Source organism: Nicotiana tabacum, chromosome 21 (genome assembly GCF_000715075.1).
Source record: "Nicotiana tabacum cultivar K326 chromosome 21, ASM71507v2, whole genome shotgun sequence".
NCBI classification, from domain to species: Eukaryota; Viridiplantae; Streptophyta; class Magnoliopsida; order Solanales; family Solanaceae; genus Nicotiana; species Nicotiana tabacum.
The window spans coordinates 97,435,664-97,460,954 of record NC_134100.1 but is presented as its reverse complement, the minus strand read 5'-3'; the positions used below and the strand labels follow the sequence as shown (position 1 = coordinate 97,460,954).

At 36.1% G+C, this 25,291-nt stretch overlaps 2 protein-coding genes and 1 long non-coding RNA gene across 3 annotated transcripts; 1 reads left to right on the top strand and 2 right to left on the bottom strand.

The window, feature by feature from the left end:
• Positions 1-1,223: 1,223 nt before the first annotated feature.
• On the bottom strand, positions 1,224-4,559 carry LOC142175479 (uncharacterized). Its single transcript, XR_012704549.1, has 3 exons — positions 3,000-4,559; positions 2,589-2,656; positions 1,224-1,491 (listed from the first exon to the last, which is right to left on the bottom strand). It is a non-coding gene; the product is annotated as an uncharacterized LOC142175479 (long non-coding RNA).
• A 1,637-nt stretch (positions 4,560-6,196) lies between these two features.
• LOC107774876 (calmodulin-like protein 3) lies at positions 6,197-7,551 on the top strand. Its single transcript, XM_016594533.2, has one exon. The coding sequence runs from the start codon at positions 6,513-6,515 to the stop codon at positions 7,233-7,235; it is 723 nt and encodes a 240-aa protein (XP_016450019.1). The 5' UTR covers positions 6,197-6,512; the 3' UTR covers positions 7,236-7,551.
• A 747-nt stretch (positions 7,552-8,298) lies between these two features.
• LOC107774870 (uncharacterized) lies at positions 8,299-14,130 on the bottom strand. Its single transcript, XM_016594524.2, has 5 exons — positions 13,428-14,130; positions 11,338-11,491; positions 9,779-9,999; positions 9,021-9,194; positions 8,299-8,611 (listed from the first exon to the last, which is right to left on the bottom strand). Exons 1-5 carry the CDS (start codon positions 13,683-13,685, stop codon positions 8,525-8,527), a joined length of 894 nt encoding a protein of 297 aa, XP_016450010.1. The 5' UTR covers positions 13,686-14,130; the 3' UTR covers positions 8,299-8,524.
• Positions 14,131-25,291: the final 11,161 nt, after the last annotated feature.

Below are 25,291 nucleotides of genomic sequence, written 5' to 3'. Positions count from 1 at the left end.
CGAGTCATTCTCGAACTCCACCTCTGCAAGTCATCACTGATCTCCAAGTATACTTTAGACCAACTAACATTTTAACATATAACCATGAATTGAATTGTCAATAACAGGCTCCCCCACTTGGCTCAAAGCCATAGATTAAAATACTTGATAACTCACAATACCCATACTTTATTACTGTCTTAATACCGCAGTCAGTTCAACGAAAATTCTTCTCAAGATCAAGACACACCAGCCATAAAATACCTCAATCACCCGCTAATCTCGCATTCATTCTCTTAACACTCAAGTCAACTTTCTCAACCAGATTCAAATTCAAGACCCAACATATACACCTCGCTGGCAGAAAAGAAGCTCTCTATTCGCATCATAAGGAACACACTTACATAAATTACTGCGCAGGGGATTATCCACCTGCGTAGTCTCAAATTGGAATATTGTTATACCCTTTCGCAGCCACAATTACTATGAAATCACTTAATCTTTCTGAGTCCAAACTCATTAATCACACACGAAAATTTAATTTGCCCCAAAATTTAACAACGTGACAGATCTTTCAAAACACTCACACTCGAGATTATACGTCACATCAAAACGAAAATAAAGCACCCAATGGCCTTCCTTTACATTTCAAGGAAACACTTCTCGTCACATTCAAATCGTCTTAACACATCCCGTAGTTAAATCATTCTCAAAAAAAAAGCCATTCCATCATTCATCGATCCACAAATTCCACTCGTAAGGACATTACCGGACATATGAGTCCAAATGTATAGATAACAACTGAAACTACCGAGCCTAAGCTGCGGTATAAACCTGGCCTCAAATCTTTCAGACTGGCCCATCACCAAAACACAGAATACACATCTTGAACCTCGTTCATAGAATCACAAGCCGGTGATGCACAGCTGATACCGAGCGCTCATGTACGCATACGAATGCGTGAAAGGAATTCAAAGAGTTATGTTTCAAGCTGAATCAATTACGCACGATAGAATACAAAAAAGTGAAATTTTTCTAAGGGTTCGGTAGCCTCTCGAAGATAGGTACAGACGTCTCTGTACCGATCCGCAAGACTTTACTAAACCTGCTCATGACTCGTAAGACCTATGTCACCTAAAGCTCTGATACCAACTTGTCACGATCCAAAATCTCACCCGTCGTGATGGCGCCAATCTCAATACTAGAAAAGCCGAAAATCTCAATAAATCATAATTTCTCTCAAGTTTGAAAACAAAATAATTAAATTCAGCGGAAGAAATCTCAAAATTTCAAATATATCACTCCCAAAACCCGGTGTCACTTAGTACATGAGCATCTAATCTAAATACAAGTTTGGAAAATACGGTCTATAATAGTCTGAGACCAAATAAAATAAACAAAGAGATGGAGAAGGAGAGACAAGGTCTGCGGAACACAACAGCTACCTCAAAATCTCCTGAAAATCAATTGCGCGAACGGATCAACACCCGCTATGTCCGGGAACACCTAGATCTGCACACGAAGTGCAAGGTGTAGTGTGAGTACAACCAACTCAGCAAGTAACAATAATAAATAAGGAACTGGAGATAGTAACGAGCTACACAGTTATGGTTCATTTTCAGTAATTCCAGCAAAGAATAGACATGCTATCAAATCTGACAGTTTAATGTCAAATCAATTTTTATACAATTCCTATTCATGTAATCCGTATATAAAAATCTTTCAGAGATTTCACCATAATGACAGATAGCAATTAAGTGCAACAACAAAGGGAAATCAAGTACAACCTCTGAGGACAACAATCACTCACTGGACTCCCAGCTCTCATCACTCACTAGGTTCCCAGCCCTCATCACTCACTGGGTTCCCAGCCCTCATTACTCACTCTCCATGGGTACCCGCACTCACTGGGGGTGTACAGACTCCGGAGGGGCTCTTACAGTCCAAGCGCTATAATCTGCACGAACAACTCACGTGCCATAATATAAATATCTGGATCTGCATAACTCACGTGCTGCACGGCCAACTCACGTGCTATAGTATAATATAAGGATCCGCGCGGCCAACTCACGTGTTGCACGACCAACTCACGTGCTATAGTATAATATAAGGATCTGCACGGACAACTCACATGCTATAGTATCAATATCTTACAATCAGGCCCTCGACCTCACTCAGTCATAAATCTCTCCAGTCTCTCGGGCTCTTAATAATCATGAAATCAGCCCAAACAACAATGATATGATGTATCAATAATAATAACAGAGACTGAGATAAAATGTGCAAGTAAAAGCTGAGACTGAGTACATATAGCATTTAGCAGGCAATTCAACAAGTACGCGGCCTCTGTGGGTCCCAACAGTACTATCACATAGCCTAAGCATGATTTCTAACATGATTTACAGTCAAATTTTATCAACACATAGAGAGCATATAGCTAACAATAAATTATTCAACTTTACAGTTTCCCGGGACGGACCAAGTCACAATCCCTTCGGTGTACGCCCACACGCCCGTCACCTAGCATGTGCGTTACCTCCAAAATAATCACATGATACCAAAATTCAGGGTTTCATACCCTCATGACCAAATTTAAAACTGTTACTTACCTCAGTGTGTGAAATTCTTTACTCTGCTATGCCCTTGCCTCGCAAATCGGCCTCTGAATGTCTCGAATCTAGTCACAATTAATTCGTTTCGGTCAATAAAATTTAATGGAATTAATTCCTTAAGAAAATGCTAATTTTTCATAAAAATTTGAAATTTTAGCTCAAAAATCGCCCGTGGGGCTCACGCCTCGGAACCCGACAAAAGTTACAAAATTCGAACACCCATTCCGATACGAGTTCAACCATACCAATTTTATCAAATTCCGATAACAACTCGACCTCCAAATCTTAAATTTTTGTTTTTGGAAGATTTTGCAAAAATCTTGATTTCTTCCATTTATATCTGAAATAAATGATGAATATAACCATAGAATCATGAAGTATAATCACTTTCGGATATAGAACACTTACCCCAATCCATATGGTGAAAATCGCTTCAATCCGAGCTTCATAGCTCCAAATATATTAAAAATGGCTGAAACTTCAAAATATAGCTACTGCGCAGGTATTTACTCTTCGAGATCGCAAAGCACAAAAATTTTCAGTCCCAAAATTGCTCTTCGCGATCGCGAAGAACAAACTCCCCAATATCTTCCAGGCAGCCTCCAGTATAATGGTCATAACGTTTTGTACAAAACTCCAAATTGTAAATGGTTTAACTTTCTGAAAACTAGACACCAAGGGCTATAACTTGCATTTGCTGCTCATCTCCTGATTCTTTATAGAGTTCGAGATATAAGCTTCCAAAGTCAGCCCTATGCAACAGAAATTTCCAAAATCTTTCCGGATAGCTTGTAGTGTATCTACCATAATATTTTGTACACAACTCCAAATGACAATTAGTTTATATTTCTGAAAATTAGACATCAAGGGCTACAACTTTCATTTTTGGATCATCTCCAAATTCCTTATAGATTGCAGGATATAAGCTTCCAAAATCGGGTCAGTGCAACAGGATTTTTCTCTACGTGATCGCGATTCACAGTGCCCAAACAGCAAAATTGCTCTTCGCGATAGTGACCATTTGTCCGTGATAGCGATGCATACCTTTGTGGCCAAAAATCAGCAACTAAGAATGGCCTAGAAATGGTCTGAAACCACCCTTAAACTCACTCGAGCTCCTCGGGACCTCAACCAATTATACCAACAAGTCCTAAAACATCATACGAACTTAGTCGAAGCCTCGAATCACATCAAACAACGCTAAAACCACGAATCATGCCCCAATTCAAGCCTAATGAACTTTAAACTTTTAAATTCTATATTTTGTGCAGAAATACATCAAATCAATCCGGAATGACTTTAAATTTTGCACACAAGTCATAAATGACATAACGAAGCTATTCAAATTTCCAGAATCGGATTCCGACCTCGATATCAAAAAGTCAACCTCCGGTCAAACTTTCCAAAATTCAACTTTCGGCATTTCAAGCTTAATTCCACTACGGACCTCCAAATAATTTTTCGGACACACTCCTAAGTCCAAAATCACCATACGGAGCTATTGGAATCATCAGAATTAAATTCTGAGGTCGTTTACACATAAGTCAATATCCGGTCAACTATTTCAACTTAAGCTTCCAAGCTAATTCTGAAATACCTTAAAACCAAAACCAACAATTCACACAAGTCATAATACCTCGTAGGAAATTATTCAAGACTTCAAATAGTTAAAAGGAGCGTAAATGCTCAAAACGACCGGTCGGGTTGTTACAATAAGCTGGTAACAATTAAACAGTAATTGCGAATGATAATTAGACAAACTATAGTTACTAAGACTCTAAACTATAGTTTTTATGAAAATTCCTCAATAAGTTATGCCTGCTATCAGCATGTAGAAAAATTATGTATAACTAAAGATAAATCAACTATCAAAGCTTGTTGGGCCACCATTTAGAGAGATTGGGCTTTGTTGAACGGTGTTGTGAAGCAAAGAGTTTTTAGGCCTCAGTTTTGTAGGGTGGAAAACAAATCCTTATTGTCCAAACATTAGCCCAAAAGTCCTTGGAGCCAAATTTCTAACTATAAATAGCTGATGGATATTATATATATATATATATATATATATATATATATATATATATATATATATATATATATAAAATTTATGTATAATATATGCATAACTATGTATAATCAATGTATAATATATATATACCAGCTAGAAAAAGCAAATATTAAATCCGACGGGCTATTTGTGTAACAATCCCAATTTATTATGGGCAAACGTGATCTAACAATGTGTCGGGTGAACTTTTATAAATATTATTATGGGGTTGGGGTGGGGGGCTTGGGGTTGTGGGAGGTTGAGTGAAGAATCCAACATTCCAAATCAAATCAATCTATGCATGATGGTTAAGCAAAGTATCGATGCTGTAATAGAGTTTTTTTCTTTTTTGGTTTCTCATTCGAGATCCGGTACCCGCTTTGGGATCCAACTAATTCAGATTTCCAACTAATTCAAATTTGTACCGAAAAGCCCGATTTTAGAGGTAAAATACTCTATACTAAAGGCGATTCTATAACCAATGCTCGAACTCAAAATATCTGATTAATAATAAATAAGTATTTATTACTCCACCACAATATTATAATAGAATCATTAGGGGAACACTTTATTGTCTGGTTAAAATCCACAGGAAAACTTTATTTGGTAAATGCCACTAAAAATTAAGTAGGGAGTATATACAACCCAAATGACAATTAAAATAAGTGAGATTCTATCATACAATTACAATGTATTCCAAGCATTACTTTTTATTATTCTGAGGATTGCTACGACTGATAAACTAACTTATTTATAAATGATCATATTCACTTAACTAGCTTGAAAGAGAATAAAAGAAGAAAAATATGAAACTTTGCAGGTCATATGATGTTATTATATAGTATATAATTTTATATATACCTGCCAGCTTCAATTTATAACTTATTTAATTTTACAAATAATTGAACATGAAAATTAAAGGAAGATTCTTTGCCTAGGTAAAACGCATTCCAATTTGTATTTTACTCTCAAAGAGGTAACCTTTTCCAATCAAAAGGTTTATATATATATATATATATATATATATATATATATATATATATATATATATATATATATATATATATTGATGATCTCCTCTTTATTGGTATTATACTAATATTTATTAAATATGTTTAATTGAAAGAATATTTATTATCGGTCCACCAAAAGTCATGGTTGGAATATAAATAGAAAAAAAAAAGGCTGTTTAAAGGAAAAGGAAAGAAATCAATAATTATAGAAACAATGAAGTCAAGAAAATAGGAGACCAAAATGGGACTATAATATGCCTAATAATCATGCATGAGCAAAAGTTGCTTTACATTTTTTTTTTCTTATAGCTTGAGATTTGTCCTTGTAATTAACTATATCAAAATTTACATATTTCATACTATTTTGATATAAAATTTCTATTCAATAACTTTTCGTTTATTCATCAGGTTCTAAGCTAGCACTAGGGAAGCTCAAGTTATCCCAAAAAGACTAAAAATTAAAAGAAAATCAATTAATTACAATGCAAGAACCCCACACGTTGCACAAAGTGCTTCCACCAAAAAGAAGTAATAAAAACTACTAAAGAAAATCAACAAATTAGTATGCAGGAACCCCACACGTTGTGCGAAATATAATACTTTCTGTACTTCTAATGTTTCTGTTAAAGATTTAATTTATATGACATCATAAAAAACAAATCATAAAATTTTGAATTGCCACGGTCAATAAATTAGTTGATTTTCTGTCTTACTAAATTAGGGTTACTATCAGTTAAGAATTTGCCCCTCTATCCTTTCTCCATTTAAGCGCAACTCTCCATCTCTATCACCTTAATATTCCTCTTCCATTTTCTTCTTCCTCTACCCCCATTGAACTTCAAGAACTCATAAAGCAAAATAAAGATGTCGACAGTACTAAGCATTCTTTTCTTAGCAATTCTCTTCATTATTGGACTTATCATAACTCTTTTAAATTTCCCAAAAGAAAAGTTCCAAACATGGATTCAATCAATCTCTCTAAAATCTCCACCTCTCCATGAGAAGAGCATAAGTACAACATGTTCAACCTCAAGAAGTATGGATGAAAAGAAGATGAAAAACAGCAGCATCAAAAGCACAAGCTCTAACAATTACAAGCTTGAATTGAGAAGTATTTTTGCAACTTTTGACAAGAATAATGATGGTTACATAACCAAGCAAGAATTGAAGTTATCTCTAAAGAATATTGGGATTTTCATTGAGGATAAAGATATTGTTGATATGGTTGAGAAAGTTGATTCCAACAATGATGGTTTAATTGATCTTGATGAGTTCTATCAACTTTGCCACACTTTCTTGGGAACAGAGACAGTGAATGAAGGAGAAATGAATGAAGAAGAAGAAGAAGCAAACAGAGAGAAAGATCTTAAGGATGCTTTTGATGTGTTTGATTATGATAAAGATGGATTAATATCAGAAGAAGAATTGAGTAAGATTCTTTCATCTTTAGGGTTGAGACAAGGGAAGAAGTTGGATTATTGTAAGGAGATGATAAGGAAAGTTGATGTGGATGGAGATGGAATGGTGAATTTTGATGAGTTCAAAAAGATGATCAAAGGTTGTGGAACTCTTGTTCCAATTTCTTGAGCAATCATGCAAAATTAACCCTCCTTTTCTATATCTTCTCAAGGCTTTTCAAGAAACCAATTATTGAAAAATGACCTTTGTTGCAAGCTATGCAAAACTCTAGTAGTCTCCATTATGGTTTGGTTAGAAAACCAAAGATATTTGTATGCATGATAGTATATTTAGTTTCTCTTAAAACTATTTCAAATTAAGTTGCTTCTGTTAGCAATTAGATATGACTCTTTCCTCTTTTTTATCGTCCGGCCAGCTTACCTGTATATTGGAAGTTTGCACCAACTTTATCGATCACTATGCCACACAGTATTTCTTTTGTTTTCATGATCTTCCTTTCTTTCTTTTTTGTCCTTTTTCAACCCCTGGAGTTGGGGGTACCCATGAATATGTAGGAGAAGGATCAGATATGACAACTGACCTGGGTCTCCATTCAAGTATTGATCAAATATGTACACTTGTTCAGCACTTGGTACTAAATATTTACCTACACAGAGCCACACGGCATTTATATCAAGCCAAACAATTAAGAGTTACAAAATTAAGTGAAAATACATGTCACTTAATTATCGTGTATGCAAGACAAATGTCTAGCATTTATTCGTTTAGTGTAAACATCGATTGTGTATAAGAGCAACTACAAAGGATTTCACTCCTGTATCTGCTTGTGATATGTCAAAAGTGTAGACATAAGAGAGCGTTTTAACCTATGCTAAGTTCAATTTTTTATAAACATCGCGCCCCCAACCCCTTTCCCCTTGTCCAAGAGAAATGGGTCCTTTCTCCTTTATAAATTAGGCAAAGTAAAAAGGTTTTATTAGAGAGCAATCTTTATTTATAGTTTAAAGTATTCATCAGAACACAACTCAGCGACAAGGACAAAACAAGAACTGGGACACTTCATATTACTTAACAATGAAGAATTTATTAAACGAAAAAGGTTAATTATTGGAGCAATGGAAGAGTACCCCGAATGTGACATATAAAATGGAAAAGAAATCAAACCGAACAAAAAATTAAAGCATAGAAACAGTGTTAAAATAGTTTCTTATCACTAGAAGAAGCTCGGAAATGTATGAACTTCGATTCTAATTGAAAGAATTGGAGAAAAGCCAATAAAAACTTGTCTATAAATGATACAAGTACCCTTCCGCTAATAACTTCAGCAGGGCACCTTAATCAAATAAACAGAAGTTCTAGCTTAATTTTATCGTTAGAGACACTTGTAACAACTGTGTCAATAGGAGATTACTGTTGCTATCCTATAGATTATACAGTCAATAAGGACATGATACATACTAAAAGATATCAGGGTTGAAACGCCCGGGAATAGAGTTGCTTTGTTGAGCTTGCTTGAGGTGCATCGAGAGAGCATAGTTATTAACCTGACGACATGGAAAGGTCAAACAATCACTACATTGTCATACGTGAGAAGTGGAATAGCAAGAAAACGATGCTAAATCAGAATCACAAATCCAGACAAGCAGTTAACTGTCATGGGTGCGTTAGTTCGCAATAGTGCAAACTAAAATTGGGTTTGACCTCTCAGATGAACGAAAAGGGCGAACCCTTTCCCTTCTTCCAACTATTTCAGCAGGGATTTGCATTCCCCAGCTTCATAGGAGAAAGCATGCTTTAAAGAATGAAAACCAGATTTTGATCCATTATTCTTTTCCTTTTCTTTAATATCTTTGATGTTTGGTCACAGTGAGGATGAGTGCAAAGCAAATGCAATAGATTTCCAGCCAATAAATAAACAACAAAAACATCATATCAGATTTAAGAGGATTTCACCTCAAGGGTTCTAAGCTGCTCCTGGTACTGAGCCACCGACTGCTTCAGCTGATTCAACTCGTGCCCTCTATCCTCGAACTCCTTCTGACGCTCATGCTGGATGGCAACTGCTCGCTTTAAAACAGCATTCTCTTGTATAAGAGCTTCAAACTGTTGCTTCAGCATTATGTTCTCCTGTTATCACTACCAAATTATAAGCATCTGATTTTTTATTTACAAAATATAGTAGAATAAAATAGAAGTAACAGACCAGAATAAACAAGATAATTAATCTGGGCTATGGAACTATGCCAGCACACACACTACCCTCACAAGCATTGATTTTTATAAGCAGCAGGGAGGTGAAGGGGGACATGAAATGACTAAAAAAAGACACACTACTAAATATGACAATCACCAGACCCAATCAAAAACAACTGCTCAAGATCTAAACATCTCTCCCTTTCACAAGAACTTTCTCCTTCATGTATATTTCATTCTTATTTTCTTCTTTCCTCTTATGTTCATGCAATTTGTTCTTCGCTACTTCCATTCATCCACCTGCTATTGAAGTATCCAAAAGCAACTTTGCACTTAATGCCCATAGCAAGTGTAGACAAGATAAAGAAAATAAAAAACGATAATATGAGCATTTAAGCACCTCGTGCATCCAACTACAGTAGTGTGAGCAAGTAAAATAGAAAAACAAAGATAAAAGAGATGTCAGGTGTTTATAATGCGGGAATATTAAAATTACTGAAAGAGCATTCGAGGACCACCTGCTGGAAACTGCAAGCTGTTGCCTCTGTTGCACGGGCACATATGGACTTCTCCAACACCTCAAGAGCTCGTGAGGCACGGGCTTTAGCATCATCTATATTTGACGCACTCATCATCTCTCTGACGAAGAGTTCCACCCATTCTGTACTGTCCATATGCACTACTTCTGCAGCAGATAAATCCTCTGCAGGTGTGGTGTCACCATTAGTTGTAGCTGTACCTGCAATAAAGTGAAGGAACTATGTCTATGTAAAGGGAAAAGTAGAATTATGCTAGAAAATCACCCAGTGAATGTACTGATACAGCTTGACATCATGGTGAATATCAATAACAGCAAGTGGATCAAGAAGGAGACATAAATTACACAATTTTCAGATGCATTCAGCAAAGCAAGGCAGGAAACAGTTTAACTTTATGATAAAAAAGCTACTTCTTTAAGTTTTGCCATCTTTTCATAACAGGGTCATTTCGGCGCATTTTTTTAGCAGTAACACGTCCATGGCCTAGAGTGACCCATTTTGCATGAGAAGAAGCACACGGATAATGCAGGAGTTGTATCAGTAATTTAACTCCCATTGACTGATGACAAGATCAAAAATTAAGGGGATTGGCAACTATGTCTTTCAGAAAACATGAAATTTATGTTACGGTAAACTAAACAGCTAGCCTTGACCAAATTTAACTGAATCATGAACAGAGAGCGTCAGTCTTGAACTAACACTTGATTCCCTTATTGACTTGTCAAACTTTTTAGTCGAATCACAAGCATAAATAACGTACTGTCATTGTTTAGCGTCCTATATAACTACCAATTGTTTTCTCATACTTCCACTCAATGACACAATATTACTAGGCCCTTCACCACGACCGAAATAAAAGTAACTGAGTAATGTCTGTATAAACTAATACAAGGAATATGCATCAAAGGAAAAAAAGTTGAGGAGGTGAAGTTATCACAAGAAGGACCATGTTATTAGACACTTCAATAGTTAGTTGGGTTAAGATTTATAAAGTGGAGGTTCGTTTGCACATAAATCAAGGAGCAGACAAACCTCTACCAACTATATCAAGCAATAGTACAAGTTTGAAATTCACGGAACAAAAGCAAGATAACGAGTCGATAATATGGACCAGAAGTGACCACATGCTCAGTTTAAAGAGCACCAAAAACCACCAATTGTGAAGCATTAAATGATAAGCAGTTACTTAGACATTTGTGATTGAAATATTTCCAAAATTGATAAAACGTTATAAAGCATAAGTAGGTGAGTTGACAGGACACTGACAAACATTTGGAAAATGGGAAAATCAATAACGATACATCAGGTGGGCATAAGCAGGAGCAGAGTTTTAGACAGATGAATGATGACATTACATGGATCTGCTGAGAATTACAAAGAGATCAACAATAAGGCGTAGTACAATGGGTAAGAAGTTGAAATTTTTTTACATGTAGGTTGGACAAAATGATCTCAGTCGAGGCAACTGCCTCAAAAAGGGGCAAGAACATATCATCAATAAGAAACAAAGAAACAAAGAAACAAAATTCAATGTGCACCTTGAGTAAAAAACTGGCTGCCGGACTCCTGGGTAGCACCAGAGCTTCCTGCCACAGACCTTGGATTCTCACCAGATCCCAAGCGAAGCTCATTTAGGCTTTTGATAGCAGAATCTAGATCATCACCGCATTCTTCAAGTGCTCTCTCAACCAACTGAAAAATCAAATCTCTAGGTTAAGTTTTCTCTTTTTAAGGTAAATCCAGAAAATTGTATCAAGAACTCAAGATATCTAAAGTGAATAAATGCATTGATGCCCAAAATCGACAACCCATGGAAATTCTTTTAAATGAAAAAACAAATGTTAGCTTCGTCCATGATATCACAAGATGACAGTAATCAGAGTGCGTACCATTTCTGAATCACATAATCAATAGGAATAGACCGCAAATTCTAAATCCTACACCCCATGTCAATAAAACAAATGAAGAGTGGAATTTTGAATCTGCATCTATGAGGGATCACTTAAGTAAAATTAACTCCACCAGTAGGAAACAAAAGAAACAACCTGTTTTTTCCTTTTTGGTTATTTTTCCTTCTTTTTTCGTAACGTAACAAGGCTTTAAATTAGCTAAAAAGTCATCAGGCACATTATATATGATATGCATCAACAGTAACTCTGAGAACGGTGCACTTTTTCAGTTCTTTTAAAGTAGAAAAGGAAATTTGGCATCTTTTATCCAGACCCCAATCGTGAGAAACTATGAGAAACTACTGGGTTGGTTGTTGTAATGTTGTCAGATGCTCCAAATTCTTGTTATGTTACAAGAGTAACACATGACGTTTGCTCTCAAAGAAGCACAATTATTTTTTTAACCTCATACTCTTCAATTGGTTTGATACCCTTATAAAATGTCCATCTCTCCTTCTAAGATAGTCCACACCTAAAATTGGTGGATTTCGGGAATTTTTTAATTCTAAAACATTTTAGAAGTTAAAAGAATCTGATCACACAAGTTGGGCCAAGATTCTTTTTACTCTAGACAGCAAGTTGTATGTCTTTGGGATAAGTGTGAAACTTTTCCAAAACCTTCTCTAAAATCCAACAACAACAACCCAGTATAATCCCACTAGTGGGGTCTGAGGAGGGTAGTTTGTATGCAGACCTTACCCCAACAACAACAACAACAACCCAGTATAATCCTACTAGTGGGGTCTGAGGAGGATAGTTTGTATGAAGACCTTACCCCTACCCTGGGGTAGAGAGACTGTTTCTGATAGACCCTCGGCTCCCTCCCTCCAAGAACTCTCCACCTTACTCTTGGGGTGACTCGAACTCACAACCTCTTGGTTGGAAGTGGAGGGTGCTCATCACTAGAGCAACCCACTCTTGTCCTTCTCTAAAAACCAAGGATAACTAAAAGCTATCCAACTCTTGTGCTCTCTTTCCCTCCATTAAAGGAGACCAGTGGAGAAATAGCAGTTAACCAATCAACTTATCAGCCCTTTTTCAAACACTAGGAGAATATGCTAGCCTCACTGCAAATCAATTATGCTGGCACCAAGTTCCGACAGTGCAAAAAATTAGCAATATTGAGTGATACATCTCCAACTTAAAACTACAAACAGTCAAACAGCATATGAAAGACAATGTTTAAAACCATTTCACGGTTCAAATTTGTATGTTTAAATAGTTCTCCAAACCGATAATAGTAGGCAAATCTTCGTCCAGTAAAATCAGTATCCTCGGCACATTTCAATTTCCCACTCATATAAGTTACAAAATCATAAGAAATACATTACCTAAAAGTTCCTATCCCACTCAAAATATACTCTCTACATCCCAAAACAACTAAATTAAGGACGTAGAAAGCCTTTTTTTAGTCAACGGAGCTTGTCCAATACTTTCTTTTGTAAAGATAAGTCCAATACCTTTTTTGAAAACATTGCTTATCTAATAGCTAAATTAAAGATGATAAATCAAGCATATTTTTCTTCGTCATCAAGCTAGTCCAATAATTAAACAAAAAAAAATGGATGATTTTTACAGCTAAAAATCCCGAAACAATATGAAACACCAAACAAATTACACCGAAATTGCAAAATACTAAGAAAATCGATTGAAACAGTTAAAAACAAAAGGAGCTAAACCTGTTTGTCCATATCAGGAAAGAGCGTGAGAAGATGATCGAGTGCCGACGACGATGAAACCGAAGAATCGGAGAAAATATTAACAGCAGAAAATGAATGATCGGAATCACAATTTGACCTCGCCGGAGAAAAAGACGAAGAAAAATAGCGAATTCTCTTCGGAATCGGCGGCGAAGACGACGACGACGGCGAAGACTGAAAATCCTCAAAAAAATAGTTCGATCTCTTCCCGCACAATATAGCAGCAGCAGCAGACATGTTTTTCCTTTTTCAGATTTCTACTCTGAGTCGGAACAACAATAATTCCTCTTTCACCGTTCCGATCATGCAGATTTATATATATTAAAAATTTGAGGGGAAAATTACAAAATTTAAATCAGAAAATCAAATTCGATTAATCCAAAGTCGTCTAAACAGAAAAAAATATGGTTGGATTTCCAAAAACTTTACGTCTTTGTCTATATACAAACAACCTCAGCTCACCTATCTGGCCAGAACGGAAAAAAGAGAAATAAAAAAAATTGTTTAACAGTAACTTTCCAATTTTTTACTTTACTGGTCTTACGGTACACTGTATATCAGAAAATATAATTTCTTAGAATTAAATAAATATTATTAAAATTGGATGAGTTATAGAATAAAAAATAAAAGTTTAAACTCCTAAAAATTATAAATTTCGATCATATTTAAGAAAGGAAGAAATTGTACACCAAAGAAATTCTCCAAATGACCAGCAAATCATATGATGTTAGAAAAAATAACAAGAACTACTGCACTACATAACCTGAAATCTAGAGATATTATTATCAGTATAAATTCTAAAGAGAAAGTAGCTTTGAAAAAATTGCCCAAGAGCGTATTTGTAATCTTCGTATTTGTGTAGTTGTGTGTGTTTGGAACATTGATAAAAAATTACTGCCAAACTTCATAGCAATTACATCTAACTTAAATAGAAAAATAACTTTTAACTATTCCCAACTAAAAAAAGTTTGACAAAATATTAATTACATCTTTACACCACTCCTAAGATACTTGGACACCTAATGTTTCAACTAAAATTTCAAATCACTTTTACTTTAGTACTTAAGTCTTATGCATATTAACTTGAACTTGGATTAACTTATTGAAAAACTAATTTGGATAAGAAAGTCGCGCCTAAGGTGCTTTTATAATAATTAGTTTGAAGCCATATAATTAACTAAAGAACTAAAGAAAATTTCAAGAGTAAATTCATATAAAAGCAAAAATAAAAACAATGATGTCAGAAATATAATTAGCTATATATGAATATACTTACATAAACAAACATGCAGAAAAGAACTCACATCGTTTGAAGGTGTTTAGGCAAACACGAGTGACAATATTTGTACTAAAAAATTGATTTATGAAGTGTAGATAAATTATAAGCATTGGAGACCCACATACGTCAACGCAAACTTCTATTTACAATTTATTTTTTTAAAATATAAAAAATCTTATAAATATAAGCACAGACAAGATAATAATCTCCAATAAATCAACCACAACGAAAGAATTACATAATATAAGAACTAATTGTACGAAAAATGAACATAGCAACAAAAAAAAGGCTGAATTGCACAAGCTTTATTGATTTTTAGTCATACCATTTAAGAGACTTACTAACTCTATATGGATAGCAAGACATCACCCTAGTTGAATAGCAAGAAATACAAGCATAAGCTAACTTCCCTTCCAAAAGCGCTACTGGAACCGTAATCATTAACCTTTGAATTTGCAATTCTTAATCAAGCATGCATATACGAGACATACGTCCTATAAAATCCATAATTAATAACCTTTCAATTTGTAATTTTTTTTTATCAAGAATGCATGTTTATTATTACATAACTTCAAGAAGAGATTACTTGTAGAAAATTTTCCTCAAATCTCAAGTTAGTTCACCTCTGAATGTTGGCGCTATCAAGATATAGAAATAAAGTGAATGCTAAACCTAAACAAAGACAAGTAACATGAATTAATTGGTAATAAAGAACCAAACAAACAATAACGAATAATAAACAGAGAAGAACTTAAGAAATCCTAAACCTAGTGAAAAGCTACACCGCAATAAAAAATCCTAATTATACATAAACAAAGGAGAGCCTAAAGAATTATAAACCTAAATAAAGTAAAGTCCTAGCCAACAGAAAACACTAAACGGGAGTTTTTATTTTTTGAAAAATAAAATTTCTCATTACAATTACAATTATATCAATGTAGAATGCATATAGGAAGGGTAAAAAGGACGAACAATATTTCGATAGGGGTTTCGTGCTTTTAATATAGTACTTGCTTCTATGTACGTGTGTTTCACGTATATCCATTGTCAACTAATTTAAATTTTCACTACTAAAAAATCTGATTTCAGCGACGGACAAATTCTGTAACTAAACAGAAAAATTCGTCGCTAATCTCATTTAGCGACGGATTGGCGATAGATTATCAAGAAATTCTGCTAGCTACGGGTGATTTAGCGACAGATTAGCGACGACGTTCGTAGCTAATGCCAGTTATTTTTTGTAGTGTTTGTATAAGAATGATAAATTTACTTGCATGTAGACCTGTTAAATTTAAAAGAATTGAATCTTGTTCAAACTTTAAAAAAGGAAAATCAAAGTAAATTAATTAGATATCTGTTGTTTTCACTCTATATTTCTAAATAATTTTGTAATTATGGAATGTCATGCTACAAAGTGTTTCTTTTCTTTTTCTCCACTAATAATTAAGTTCTGAAGTGATTTAGGAAAAAATAGAGGTCTTATGAATCAAGAAATAGTCATATATTGGTGGTGGTTAGTTGATCAAGTTTTGTTTGTTTGACTAATGTTACCGAGATCCTGTTACCTTCTTTTGTAGTTCAACCTTTATACATGATATAATTGAAAGTTAAAGAGTTTGGATGTGAAGTTGTCTTATAGTTACGAAGATCTGTAAATGCATGATCCTAGACGAAATTCGCAAATTTGGTTTACTTCGAAACACATACTCATCATGACCAAAAGCTCCCCTATAATCTCTCAGAGATATTTGGCATCCATGTATATTTCTCACGGTCAAGTCACCCATGATAGTCACCATATTAACCGTTAAATAAACTTGTATTTGGGGACTTTATATCTCTATGATTATTTGTAGCGACCCAACTTGTCATTTTGAGAATTAGCGTTCCGTTCGGTGGCTTAAGGTCTCGAGCAGCTTTGAAATATGTATTATAACTTACGAGGGTGATCAAGTTTGGTTTTCGGATGATTCGGGATTTAATTGAAAGAATAATTCTTGTTTTGGAAGCTTAAGTTGAAACAATGGACCGGATAGTGAATTATGTGTAAACGACCCCGGAATAAAATTCTGATAGTTCCAATAGCTCCGTATGATAATTTCGGACTTAGCAGTGTATCCGAATATTTATTTTGAGGTTCGTAGCTAAATTAGGCTTGAAATGGCAAAAATAGAAAATTTAAGTTTGGAAGTTTGACCGGGGAGTTGACTTTTTGATATCGGGATCGAAATCCGATTCTGAAAATTGAAACAACTTCATTATGTTATTTATGACTTGTGTGCAAAATTGAAGGTCAATCGGAGTTGATTTGATAGGTTTCGGCATCAAATGTAGAAATTGGAATCTCTTAGTTTCATTAGGCTTGAATTGGGGTGTAATTCGTGATTTTAGTGTTGTTTGATGTGATTTGAGGCCCCGACTAAGTCCGTAATATATTTTGAGACTTGTTGATATGTTCGGACGGGGTCCCGAGGGGTTCGGGTGAGTTTCGGAGTGGTTTCGGACCATTTCTAGGCCATTTTTAAATGCTGGTTTTTTTGCTACATCAGTGTGCATCACAGAAATTTCTGTTGCACAAGACTGACTTTGGAAGCTTATATCTCGTAATCTATAAGGAATTTGGTGATGATCCAAAAAAAAGTTGTAGCCCTTTGTATCTAGTTTTCAGAAATTTAAACCGTTTGGCAGTTGGAGTTGGGTACAAGATGTTATGGTTGATAAATTATAGGCTGTCGGGGAAGAGTTTTGGGAGAGTTTGGTGTTTTGAGCATAAGCATGTAATGATCCAAAGGTCCATTTTTAGTTCTAGAGATTGAAATTCGATTTCGAGACTTCCAAGATTTTGATAATGAATTATAGGAGTGATCTGAAAAGTTTGGTCTAATTTCATCAAGTCGCGATTGGGTTTTTAGCGCGAAACATGAGTTAATTGTTTAACGAGCGAAATTGGTATCGCGTTGAGAAAATGAGCTCCGAATTGAGTTTTGATTGAACGACTAGTCTCGTATTATTATTTTTGACTCATAGGAACAAGAGTTGTCGAATTCCGAGTTCGTATGATAGTGTTAGAGCCTTTTTAGTGAAACAAAAAACTGTTGGTGCAAGCAAGTTCTGGTGTGGACTTTTAGTGACGGAAAATGGACTTTTAGTGACGGATGAGCAGAAACTTAAGGACCAAAAAATGGTCATTTCCTTCATTTCGTTTTGGATTTTTAGAGCACGGTTCTTGGGCGATTTTGAGGATTTCTTCACGACTTCAACTTGGATAAGTGTTCTATATCCAAAAGTGATTATATTTCATAAATCAATGGTTATATTCATCATTTATTTCGGATTTAAATGGAAGAAATCAAGATTTTTACAAAACTTTTCAAGAACGAAAATTTTAGATTTGGAGGTCAAGTTATTGTCAGAATTTGATAAAATTGGTATGGTTGAACTCGTGATTGAATGGGTTGTTGGATTTTGTGAGTTTCCTCAGATTTCGGGATGTGGGCCCCATGAGCAATTTTTGAGTTAAATTTTGAATTCTGTTGGAAAATTAGTATTTTCATATGGAATGAATTCCTAAAATTAATATTGACTAAATTGAATTAACTGCGGCTAGATTTGAGGCGTTCGGAGGCCGATTCGCGAGGTAAAGGCATAGCAGAATAAAGAAGTACACAGTTCGAGATAAGTAAAAATTTTAAATTTGGTCCTGAGGGTATGAAACCCCGGATTATGTGTTATGTGATCGGTTTTGAGGTGACGCACATGCTAGGTGACGGATGTGTGGGCGTGCACCGTAGGAATTATGACTTGGTCAAATTTTCTGGAACTGTGTAGTTGAATAATCTGTTGTTATCTGTACATTCTCCATGTAGTAGAGAAATTGAACCACAAATCATGTTTAGATTATGTGTTGGCACTGTAGGGACCCACAAAGGTCGTGCACATGTTGAATTATCTGCTAAATTATTGTTTTGTACTTAGTTACAGTTTACTTGTTTATTTTATCTCAATCTCTATAGTTCATTATTGATGCATTATATTATTGTTGTTTGGGCTGATTTGCATGATCATTGAGAGCTCGAGAGACAGGAGAGATTAATGATTGAGTGAGGCCGAGGGCCTGATTGTGAGATATTATATTATATTATAGCACGTGAGTTGTCCGTGCAACACGTGAGATTGTCTGTGCGAATCCATATATTATACTATAGCGCGTGAGTTGTGTCTGTGCAGCACGTGAGTTATCCGTGCGGATCCATATATTATACTATAGCACATGAGTTGTCTGTGCAGCATGTGAGTTATCCGTGCGGATCCAGATATTATACTATAGCACGTGAGTTGTCCGTACAATACGTGAGTTATCCGTGCGTATCCAGACATTGTACTATAGCACGCGAGTTGTCCGTGCAGCACGTGAGTTGTCCGTGCGGATCTAGATATTGATACTATAGCACGTGAGTTGTCCATGAGGATTATAGTGCTTGGGCTGTAGGAGCCTCTCCGGAGTCTGTACACCCCCAGTGAGCGCAGGTACCTACTGAGTGCGAGTGCTGAGTGCTGAGTGAATGAAATGGTTGAGTGACTGTGGTCCTGAGAAGATGCATATGATTTCATTCTTTTTCAGTCGAACTTGATATGAAATTATTGTTGAGTGTTAAATGTTGAACATGAAAGCATGCCCTAAATCTTATGTTGGCAATTACTGTAATTGGACTCAGCTGTGAAGCTCGTCACTATCTTCAGCTCTTTATTTAGTATTGTTACTTGCTGAGTTGGTTGTACTCATACTACACCCTGCACCTCGTGTGCAGATCCAGGTACCTCCGGACACGGCGGTTGCTAGTTTTTCGGAGCTTTATTTGTGGAGACTATCAAGGTAGTTGCTTGGTGTCTGCAGACCTTGACTCTCTTCTTTTCAGTTGTTGTATTGTTTTACATTTTTCAGACAGTGTTTTTATCAGACAGACTTTGTTATCATATAGATGCTCAAGTATTCAGTGACACTGGGTTTTGGGAATATATTTTATGTCAATGATTTGTGTGGTTTTCTATTAAATTCAAATATTATGTTTTCAAACTTAAGAGAAGGTGTGGCTTATTGAGGTTGTGAGCTTGCCTAGTATTGAGATAGGCGCCATCATGACAGGTTAGAATTTTGGGTCGTGACAAGTTGGTATCAAAGCCTAGGTTACATAGGTCTCACGAGTCATGAGCAGGCTTAGTAGAGTCTTGCGGATCGGTATGAAGACGTCTGTACTTATCTTCAAGAGGCTACCGAACCCTTAGAAAATTTTCACTTTCTTCTATTCTGTCGTGCGAATTTGTTGGTTCCGAAAACTAAATTTTCTGCGATTCTATTCTCTCAAGATGGTGAGGACACATACTACCGGATTGGATGATCAGCCACCCGTGCCACCAGTTAGGGCCGCGAGAGACCGGGGCTGTAGTAGAGGTCGGGGTCGTGGTAGAGGTCGAGGTGTAGCTCGTACAACAGTTGGAGCAGCACTTGTAGTACCACCAATTGCTCCGGCTCAGGAGCAAATTCTAGATATAGTGAGCCGTCGGGGCCAGCTCAAGCACCCGATGTTCCCATTGTGATTCCATGAACGAGGTTTGAGACGAGTATTTTATGTTTTTGTGATGGGCCAGTCTGGAGGACTTGAGGTCAGGGTTAGACCGCAGCTTAAGCTCGATAGTTTCAGATGTGAGAACTTGTGCATTTGGACTTATGCCTCGGTAGTATTCCTAGGAGTGAAATTTGTGGCTCGATGGGCTATTGAATGAGTATATGATGAGTATGATATGAATGTGGGATGTGTTCAAGTGGGTTGAATGAGACGAATAAATTTTACTTGTGACTCAAGAGTCATCTATTGGGTACTTGATTCATGTTTTGATGTGACATACAATCTTAAGTTGTGAGTGCGTTGAGGGATCTGTCATATTGTTTAATTGTGGAGTGAAGTAGATTTTCATGTCGTGTTGATGAGTTCAAACTTAGAAATATTAAGTGATTCTGTGGTAATTGTGGATGCGAAAGGGTATAGCAAGATGCTAATTTGAGGCTAACCAGGTGGGTTATCTCCTGCGGAGTAATCTACGTAGGTGTGTTCCTTATATTGTTGAGTGGAGAATTTCTTCTCTACAAGCGGGGCGTATGTGTTGGGATTTGAATTTGAATTTGGTTGAGAAAGATGACTTGACTGTCACGAGAATAAATGCGAACTTAGCAGATGATTGAGGTATTTTATTGTAGATGTTGCATAAGCTTGAGAGAAATTTTCATTGAACTGACTGTAGTATTATGGCAGTAATAAAGTATGGGTATTGTGAGTTATCGAGTGTTTTGTTCTATAGCTTTGATCCAAGTGGGGGAGCCTGCTATTGACAATTTAATTTCATGGATATATGTTAAATTTTAGTTTTGGTCTGAGGCATACTTGTGGGTTAGTTATGACTTGTAGAGGTGGAGATCGAGGATGACTCGGGTAAGGAAGTTCCTGGATACGGGTTACATTACACTTTATGAAAATATGAAAAATTATGGAATGATTAAGTTGTTATTTTGAAGGATGTAGTGCGCACAAAGTATAAATTTGATTGGCCGTGTTAAGGTAGAGTTACTTCTTTGAGTGTTGATTGTGCTAAAGGAGCACGTGTCTTTCGGCCCGTTTGGGCGGAGCAAATTAGATTTGAGCAGAGTGGATGACTCTCGAGAGGGTTCTAATGGATTCAAAATGTATATGTGGCAATTCAAATTTTTTCAAATTTGTATATCACTAGAATCAGTTACTTACATTGGATGGTATCGGGACGTGCGGTAATTCTGTTTGGCTATGGATTCTACATTTCAATATAAGAAAGGAAAGAGGAACAATTTTAAATTCACATAAGGTCCTTAAGAGTGGATGTCTCGGTTGTGGTATTTATGGAGGTGTTTAAGAAGAATACAATGGCTTATGAACCTTAGGGCAGTGTGGTTTTATGTTAGGATGTCTTATAGTGAGCTTTGGGTAAGTATCGTAGTATTCTGACAAGGAGAAGTGTCAACTTGAGGGTAATTCAGAAGAAACTCGAAAAAAATAGGACAAATGGGTAGTAGGCTAGACTAGTATGGTAATGGTATGTTCGGTTCTTTTGGGGTAATTATGATATGGTGAGGCTCTACAGATGTTTTGGTGGCAATATTCTTGGGTTTGGTAACCTACGTGGCTTGGTCGAGTTAAAGGAATTCAGTTTTGATAGATTAGATATGTGCAAACAGATTTCAAATTGTTCTTGGTAGTTTCTACCATGGTTTGATCCGGATATATTCTACCGGTGTGATGAACATATTGTGTATTGTGATTTCCTCCTAGAAGGGAGCAGATGGAAGATTTCTAACTAATCGGGTATGTATTCTATCGGTGACTCAGAGTTGATATGAAATTCTCGTACTTTTTGTATGATGGTCTAATAGAGGCGGTGTATCCTGTGGGATTGAGAATTGCATGTACAAGGTGGCAGTTCAGTTTTGAAGGGAAGGTCATGAATTATGGACAACATGGTCAGTTTCAGACATTTAGATGAATGTTATAACTGCTCGGTAATTCCTGAGAATGGTGTGCATTTCAGAAGGCGCATTGTGTTTTGACTTACAGATGTTCATTGGTATTGCGGTACTCACCTGGTTGATAGGGTGCTAATATTCAAATTATTATTATGTGACATGGAAGAATTATGGAAGTATTCCTAGTGGGATGATCGCGCATGAAGGATGTTTTAGTCATTCGAGTGCTGGAGTTGTGATCAGTTACGGTGGTTCATGTGTTCTACGAATTTAGGGACTGAGAGTTCTCAGAAGAAAATTATTTCGGGGCCGCGGATTGTGAAGGTGTGGCCAAGTTAACTAAATAATAGTATGTGTTATGGTTAAGTCATTGAGGACTTTTTAGAGGGCTATTTATCCATGCTCAGATTGTGTTTGGGCTATAATAAGCCTGGAATCGACTGTTGAGCTTTAAGCTATGATGTTTCTCATATTTGTAACATTGCGTGGGCTATTTGAGTTGTGATTGAGGCTACATAGGATTTAAAATCCCTGAATGAACTTGATAAATGCTTCAGTGATGAAAGATTTTCGATTTGAGCTACGATAGCACACTTTGTACATGCCTACACTTTAGCATGTCATTTATACCAGTCCAGGAACATGAGAATCTTATCCTACTCATCATATACTTGTATACCTATTTAAATTCTCCTATATGATATATTTGGACTGGAGGCCTGGGACTATACCGGACGGATTATATTATTAGCATGTGAGTTGTCCGTGCGGGTTCTATTGTTAGCACGTGAGTTGTCCGTGCAGTGTGTGGAATTTTCGTTTCCTTGATAGTTTATCTGATTAAGTGTTTCATTCCTCTACATGCTATGCTATCGCCTAATCAGGGCAATTTGGGGGGAGAAGGGAATGTGCACATGCACACACATATGTTCTTCTCATAGAATTTGATGAGTTGGTTTTAAATAATGTTCTGTGCCGGAAAGGTAGGATTACACCGGAATAACAAGAATAGTTGTGTTTGGTGATATTAGGTCATTGGACCTAAAATGGATACTATCAGATTTGATTACAACGTGTTGGAAGAATAATTAGAATTCGGCTTAAATAATTAGATATGGTACTTGTTGAATGAGGGAAAGCTCCGTGACTTGTTGATCTGGTAAGTGGCCATGAAATTTTGCGTGTTTCTTTCATTATCGGTAGTGTACGAAGGTTTTGGAATGAGGCGTTGTTTGATATGGGTTTAATACCGGTATCAGGGTTTTTTTTAGCAGCTATAGTGATTAGAAACTATTGTGAGTATGCGAGTTGTGTGATATATCATGTGACTACATCTGGAGTTATGGCTAAGGCTTAATACAGCTTGTTAAGACTCATACAGAATGTAGATGTGAGATTCGGGTCTTGAAAAGGAATTTTTGGATGTTGAAAATTGGATTCCAAGGTTTATGGGCTAATAATAAATTAGTAATTTTTAGTTATGTGGTGTTTTCAGGCGTATATGGAATAGGGTGGCGTGGGATCGCCCCCGGGTATGTGCGTGATAAGGTGAAATAGTGATTTGAAGGTTTAGGAACAACTCTTGGCACGTTTGAGGACGAACGTATATTTAAATGGGGGAAAATGTAATGACCCGACGTGTTATTTTGAGAATTAACGTTCTGTTCGGTGGTTTAAGGTCTCGAACAGCTTTGAAATGTGTATTATGACTTGCGAGGGTGGTCAAGTTTGGTTTTCGAATGATTCGGAATTTAATTGAACGAACAATTCTTGTTTTGGAAGCTTAAGTTGAAATAATGGATCGGATGGTGAATTATGTGTAAACGACCCCGGAATGGAATTCTAATGGTTCCAATAGCTCCGTATGGTGATTTCGGACTTAGGAGTATATCCGAATATTTATTTTGAGGTCTGTAGCTAAATTAGGCTTGAAATGGCAAAAATAGAAAATTTAAGTTTGGAAGTTTGACCGGGGAATTGACTTTTTGATATCGAGATCGAAATCCGATTCTGGAAATTGGAACAACTTCGTTATGTCATTTATGACTTGTGTGCAAAATTTAAGGTCAATCGGAGTTGATTGATAGGTTTCGGCATCAAATATAGAAATTGAAATTTCTTAGTTTCATTAGGCTTGAATTAGGGTGCGATTTATGATTTTAGTGTTGTTTGATGTGATTTGAGGCCTCGACTAAGTCCGTAATATATTTTAAGACTTGTTGGTATGTTCGAACGGAGTCCTTAGGGGCTCAGGTGAGTTTCGGAGTGGTTTCAGACCATTTCTAGGCCATTTTTAAATGCTGGTTTTTTTGCTACAGCAGTGTGCATCGCAGAAATTTCTGCTGCACAAGACTAACTGTGGAAGCTTATATCTCGTAATCTATAAGTAATTTGACAATGAACAAAAAATAAAAGTTGTATCCCTTTGTATCTAGTTTTCAGAAATTTAAACCGTTTGGTAGTTAGAGTTGGGTACAAGAAGTTATGGTTGATATACTACAGGCTATCGGGGAAGAGTTTTGGAAGAGTTTGGTGTTGTGAGCATAAGCATGTAATAATCCAAAGATCCATTTTTAGTTCTAGAGATCGAAATTCGATTTCGACACTTCCGGAATTTTGATAATGAATTATAGGAGTGATCTGAAAAGTTTGGTCGAATTTCATCAAGTCGCGATTGAGTTTTTAGCGCGAAACAAGAGTTAATTGTTTAACAAGCGAAATAGGTATCACATTGAGCAAATGAGCTCTGAATTGAGTTTCGATTGAACGACTAGGTTCGTATTATTATTTGTGACTCATAGGAATAAGAATCGTCGAATTCCGAGTTTGTATGATGGAGTTAAAGCCTTTTTAGTGAAATAAATAACTGTTGGTGCAAGCAAGTTCTGATGTGGACTTTTAGTGACGGAAAATGGACTTTTAGTGATAGAAAATGGACTTATAGTGACAGATGGGCAGAAACTTAAGGACCAAAAAAGGTCATTTCCTTCATTTTGTTTTGGATTTTTGGAGCACGGT

Coding starts and splice junctions, on each gene's coding strand:
- LOC107774876 (XM_016594533.2), top strand. CDS start 6,513: ATGTCGACAGTACTAAGCATTCTTTTCTTAGCAATTCTCTTCATTATT.
- LOC107774870 (XM_016594524.2), bottom strand. CDS start 13,685: ATGTCTGCTGCTGCTGCTATATTGTGCGGGAAGAGATCGAACTATTTT. Junction 10,000..11,337: donor CAGCCAGTTTTTTACTCAAG/GTGCACATTGAA, acceptor ACTTTATTGCAG/GTACAGCTACAACTAATGGT. Junction 8,612..9,020: donor AGCAGCTTAGAACCCTTGAG/GTGAAATCCTCT, acceptor CCATGTCGTCAG/GTTAATAACTATGCTCTCTC.